The 5,148-nt window shown below is 44.1% G+C and overlaps 1 protein-coding gene across 1 annotated transcript; it reads right to left on the reverse strand.

Moving 5' to 3' along the window:
- Positions 1 to 4,138: 4,138 nt before the first annotated feature.
- Positions 4,139 to 4,705, reverse strand: LOC149367241 (uncharacterized). The gene has a single exon (XM_089566871.1). It carries the CDS (start codon positions 4,688 to 4,690, stop codon positions 4,139 to 4,141), a length of 552 nt encoding a protein of 183 aa, XP_089422997.1. The 5' UTR covers positions 4,691 to 4,705.
- Between the last annotated feature and the right edge of the window lie 443 nt (positions 4,706 to 5,148).

Raw genomic sequence — 5,148 nt, forward strand, 5'->3', positions numbered from 1 at the left:
CAATTTACCACTGCTGATTCACTAGCAGCAGTAGTTTCATATATTTGATTAGTAGTTGTTAATTATTGCAGACATGATTATTTTTTATTTCGAGCAGCATAATATACGTATTACAGAGGGCAACGTCTGCTTCGTCGTCTGTGTACGACATGCAAAGTAAATTCGCATGGAAAGCAGCAGCCTGGCTCAGCAGACGGTTGCCACAGAGCTGTGCTCTTCGGCAGCCGGTAATGCCGCCGAAAAGATTCGTCGGGCAAGGCAAACAGGTCTCGATGTGCGCGGAGAAGGCACTCTTCTTCGCGGCTCAAAAGCCAGGCAAGGAGAGTGGGATCCATGGCGTCTAGTATCAGTTTCCTAGCCCGTCGCCGGCGCGATTCGCTTCAGCGCATTCCGTTCAACTAAGTGTAGTAAATTGGGGCGACGTCACGATAACGTAGCAGGAAGGCGGATCCGTGTCGTCACGCCACAGTCACAGCGGCTCGAGATGAGCGAAGAGCGAAGGCGACATGTCGCAAAAGGCGACAACGGGAGAATACCACACCAGCTATGACACAGCTGGTTTCTCACACGCGTCTTTAATGACAGGTTATGCCCTGAAAAGGAAAGCATAAATCGCAGTATGGTGCTCCACCACTATAGCTAGATAGCATGGTACCCTACGCCTTTCTGCGCGGTTTCTACTGGTACAGAGGAGAGTCTGGCACTTACCATGCTGTACTGAGGCATATTTATTTATTTCTTACGCGCAGCGCTTGTTAAGGCATTTTAGAGGGAAGGGGGGGATAACAGATAACAGAATCAAAGAATTAACTATTAAGAAATTTCAGGTACATTGCACATGAAGGAGGCGCAAAGAAAAGTAAACGTGTCATTAGGCGTGACAGGAGAACAAGAATGTGACCCGCCGCGGTGCCTCAGTGGTTGAGGTGCTCGTCTACCGAGCCGGAGTACCCGGGTTCGAATCCGACCGCGGAGGTCGCGTTTCGATGGAGGCGAAACGCAAAAGGCGCCCGTGTACTGGTCAGTGTCAGTGCACGTTAAAGATCCCCAGGGGGTGGAAATTATTACCGAGACCTCCACTACGGCACCTCTTCCTCTCTTTCTTCTCTCACTCCCACCTTGCTCCCTTCCCCTACGGCGCGGTTCAGGGGTCCGTATATATATGTCAGACAGATACTGCGTCATTTCCTTTCTCCCAAAATCAATTTTCAGTTTTCTACCCTTGTCATTATATATCCCTAGTGCCTATCAACCCTGTCTTTGGTAGGCCGCCGGTACAGGGTCAGTCAAAAGTTCCCAAACCACATGTTCTGCTTTTGAGCAGTATAGTCAGGCAGTTACGAGACCTACAAAGCTCAGTATATCTGTATGGGTACAAGAAGTATTGTTATAACATCTGACTACCTTGATAGCGTCATCGGTATCTTAACTGTCAGGACATACTGAAGAACAGTAGACCCCGTGGCCTGGGAACTTTTGACCGACCATGTACGTCCCCACACCCGTACGCAAGCCTCCGCGTCTCTGACCGCAGCTACTGCCGGAGCATTGGATCGTCGCAGTACCTCTGGCACTCAAAACTTTAATGAGTCAGCGGAAACTATTCTTCTCTCTTTAGTTAGCTAGAATGATGCAAGCGCCACAGTGCTTATCCCAAGCGCCCAGGAAATGCCAGCAATTATGAGCTAAGCGGATTTCCCCCTAGTGGCAACAAGTGCAAACACTTAATACGACGATCCTTACGCCACTGGTATCGTTCGCACAACATGAATTGCGTCCGCAGCAATTGTTTTGTTTTGACAAGAATTACAGCAATGCTTGTTCAAAGTGTGCCTGAAGTGCTGCTACGGTGGAGCAATTGTCGGAATAGGATGAAGGGCTTGTCCCACCGGAAGCCTGCATCTACCCAAAGAGGAACAAGAAAAGTGCCACAAAATTTGTTTCCTGGACGTGCATTCTGCTAGGCATGTAGATAAGTCAGTGCACAGAATATTACAAAAAGAGTGACGCATTGCATATCCTGGATATTCCCCGACTGCATAGGCATTATGCGGAATGAGCAGAATGCTGAGAACATTCGCCTGAAGGGACGGCTTGTTCATGAGCTTGACATCAACATATAGCACATTAAGAGACTTAAGGCTTTTTACCAGTTTCGAACACTTTCTTTAGTACTTATTGGGGGGCGAAATTTGAAACTCACTCACTCACTCACTCACTCACTCACTCACTCACTCACTCACTCACTCACTCACTCACTCACTCACTCACTCACTCACTCACTCACTCACTCACTCACTCACTCACTCACTCACTCACTCACTCACTCACTCACTCACTCACTCACTCACTCACTCACTCACTCACTCACTCACTCACTCACTCACTCACTCACTCACTCACTCACTCACTCACTCACTCACTCACTCACTCACTCACTCACTCACTCACTCACTCACTCACTCACTCACTCACTCACTCACTCACTCACTCACTCACTCACTCACGTGCTGAGATTAACTGTTGAAAGTTGGCGCGTGCCCTTTATAACATCTAAACTTTTTAGCTATCATTATCGGCTAAGATATTTCCGTATTTTAGTACTTCTTGCCGGGCGAGTTGGTTCATATCTTTAAAATGACCACATCTCGCGTTATCACACAAGACACACACAGGACAGAGATTGACGGGACTGATGCAAACATGCAACTGATTTTATTGCCTGGAAAGTACAAGTTTATATGGGCAGTTGCCAGCACTATAACATTATACAGTTTATATAAGCTTATACGAGGGGGTACCCAAAAGAAACCGGACTTATTTTTGTTTGAACTTATTTGTTCACATTTTAAGCACAGACCTTCAGTCTCCTTCAAAGTATTCCCGACTTGCAATGATACGCTTGTCGAATCTTTCATTCCATTTTTCAAAACATTGTTTAAATTCATCTTTTGTGATGCTTGACAGTGCCTCCGTCGTTTCTTTCTTCACCTCAGCAACATCAGCGAAACGCTTTCCATTCACCTATTTTTTTATTCTAGGAAACAAAGAAAGTAGCACGGCGTAAGGTCGGGGGAGTATGAGAGTTGAGGAATAGGGGTCATGCCATTTTTGGTCCAAAATTGTCGTAGAGACAGGGCTGCGTGAGCAGGGGCATTGCCATGATGGAAAAACCAGTCACCCGACCGCCACAAATCTGGCCGCTTCCACCGCACACTGTTGCCAATCTTTTCAAAACATCCAAGTAGAAAGCCTGGCTAACTGTCTGACCCTGCGGAACAAATTCTCAATGGACGACTCCTCTCACGTGGAAAAAACAAATCAGCATTGTTTTGAGGTTTGGTTTCACCTGACAAGCTTTCTTGAGGCGAGGTGAATTTGAAGTTTTCCATTGGCATGATTGTTGCTTTGATTCAGGATTCGATTCAGGAACACTTGAGTTGTCATCATAGCATCGTCCTTGTACGTCTTTCTTGATATTTGAAGAGTTTACATTCACCTTTTTCCGAGAAAAAATCAGACGTTCACCGAAGCACGCTGTTCACGAAAATCAGCCATTGCAAAAACGACATTCACACAAAACAGTCAATCAATCAATCAATCAATCAATCAATCAATCAATCAATCAATCAATCAATCAATCAATCAATCAATCAATCAATCAATCAATCAATCAATCAATCAATCAATCAATCAATCAATCAATCAATCAATCAATCAATCAATCAATCAATCAATCAATCAATCAATCAATCAATCAATCAATCACTTTAATTCAGCTTTTTTTTACAAAAACTGAGGGCGGCAAGAAAAAAGCAGTCATTACGACCGCTTGACAAGCCTCGCCACCCCTACAAAGAGGCAGTTTGGTAGCGACTATGATGGTTACTTCATACACTGGTAACAACGCAAGGTACACGGAAAGAAAAGGCATGTAAATATATGCATAAAAGGAAACATTTTTTTTAAGATACGTGCATAAAAAGAAACTTTTTTTTTTAAATACATGCATGAAAGGAAACTTTGTTTTCATTTTGCATGGACAAGTAGTATTTCCGCACAACAGAATAAAGGTTTTACACAACATTTACGGTTCGATGCAATAGAATTCTATACATGGGTACGCATACTGTGGGACCTAGCTTGCAAACACATTTCGAATAGCCGAGACAGACATGCTGAGCAACATGTCGTAAAAGGGCGTGTTCAAGTATTTGGGAAGAATGTATTTTACTGTGGAAAAGCCATAGTTTGTTCTGCATCGTGGTAATGAATAGATGATACGCTGTCGTGTCATATACGGTGTCCGATGTGGTGTAAGTGTCACAATGCTAGAAAGAAATGTGTCGTCTTCGGCTATTATTTTTTTATAGAAGGATGCAAACCTGTAATCGAACATTCTTGTTACGGGTATCATTCTGTATTGCTGGTAGATAGGACGTGTCGGAGCATCATACGGTACATTAGCAATTACGCGAAGTATTCTTTTTTGCAGTACTAGAAGCTTCTGGATGTTAGATGCTGTGGTTTGTCCCCATACAAGGAAGCAATACGGTACGTAAGAATAAAAGAACGCATAGTACAGATTCAGCTTAGTTTTGGCGGGTAAAATATGTTTATTACGCGAAATTATCCCAATATATCTGGAAAGGGATAGGCACACTTTGCTTACATGAGCGTCCCACGACATAGTAGCAGTAACTATCACTCCGAGTAATGTGAACGTTTCCACGTACTCAATGGGGGCGTTGTCGAAATAGAGTGGTGGCACACTGCCTATATGCTGCCCCTTCGGATGGAACAATAAAGCTTTAGTTTTTAGTTTGTTTATTTTTAATGAGTTCAAAGATGACCACTCAGATAATGAAGACAAAACTGTATTTGCGGTGCTAGTTAGTTCTTTGATGTCAGGTGAGGACAAAAATAGACTGGTGTCGTCAGCATATATGATGTATTTAACTAAGTTACTGATGTTGCATACGTCATTAATATATATGTTGAATAGGAGCGGCCCCAGAAGGCTGCCCTGGGGCACGCCGTTTGTGATTGCTAACAAGTCCGAAGAGCAGTGATTTAAAGCAACATACTGGCGACGAGCACTGAAATGCGATTGAATGAGACAGAGGGCGTGGCGACGTATACCGTAGT

This window comes from Amblyomma mixtum, chromosome 1 (genome assembly GCF_055824585.1).
Source record: "Amblyomma mixtum isolate Tamu chromosome 1, ASM5582458v1, whole genome shotgun sequence".
In the NCBI taxonomy this organism is placed as follows: domain Eukaryota; kingdom Metazoa; phylum Arthropoda; class Arachnida; order Ixodida; family Ixodidae; genus Amblyomma; species Amblyomma mixtum.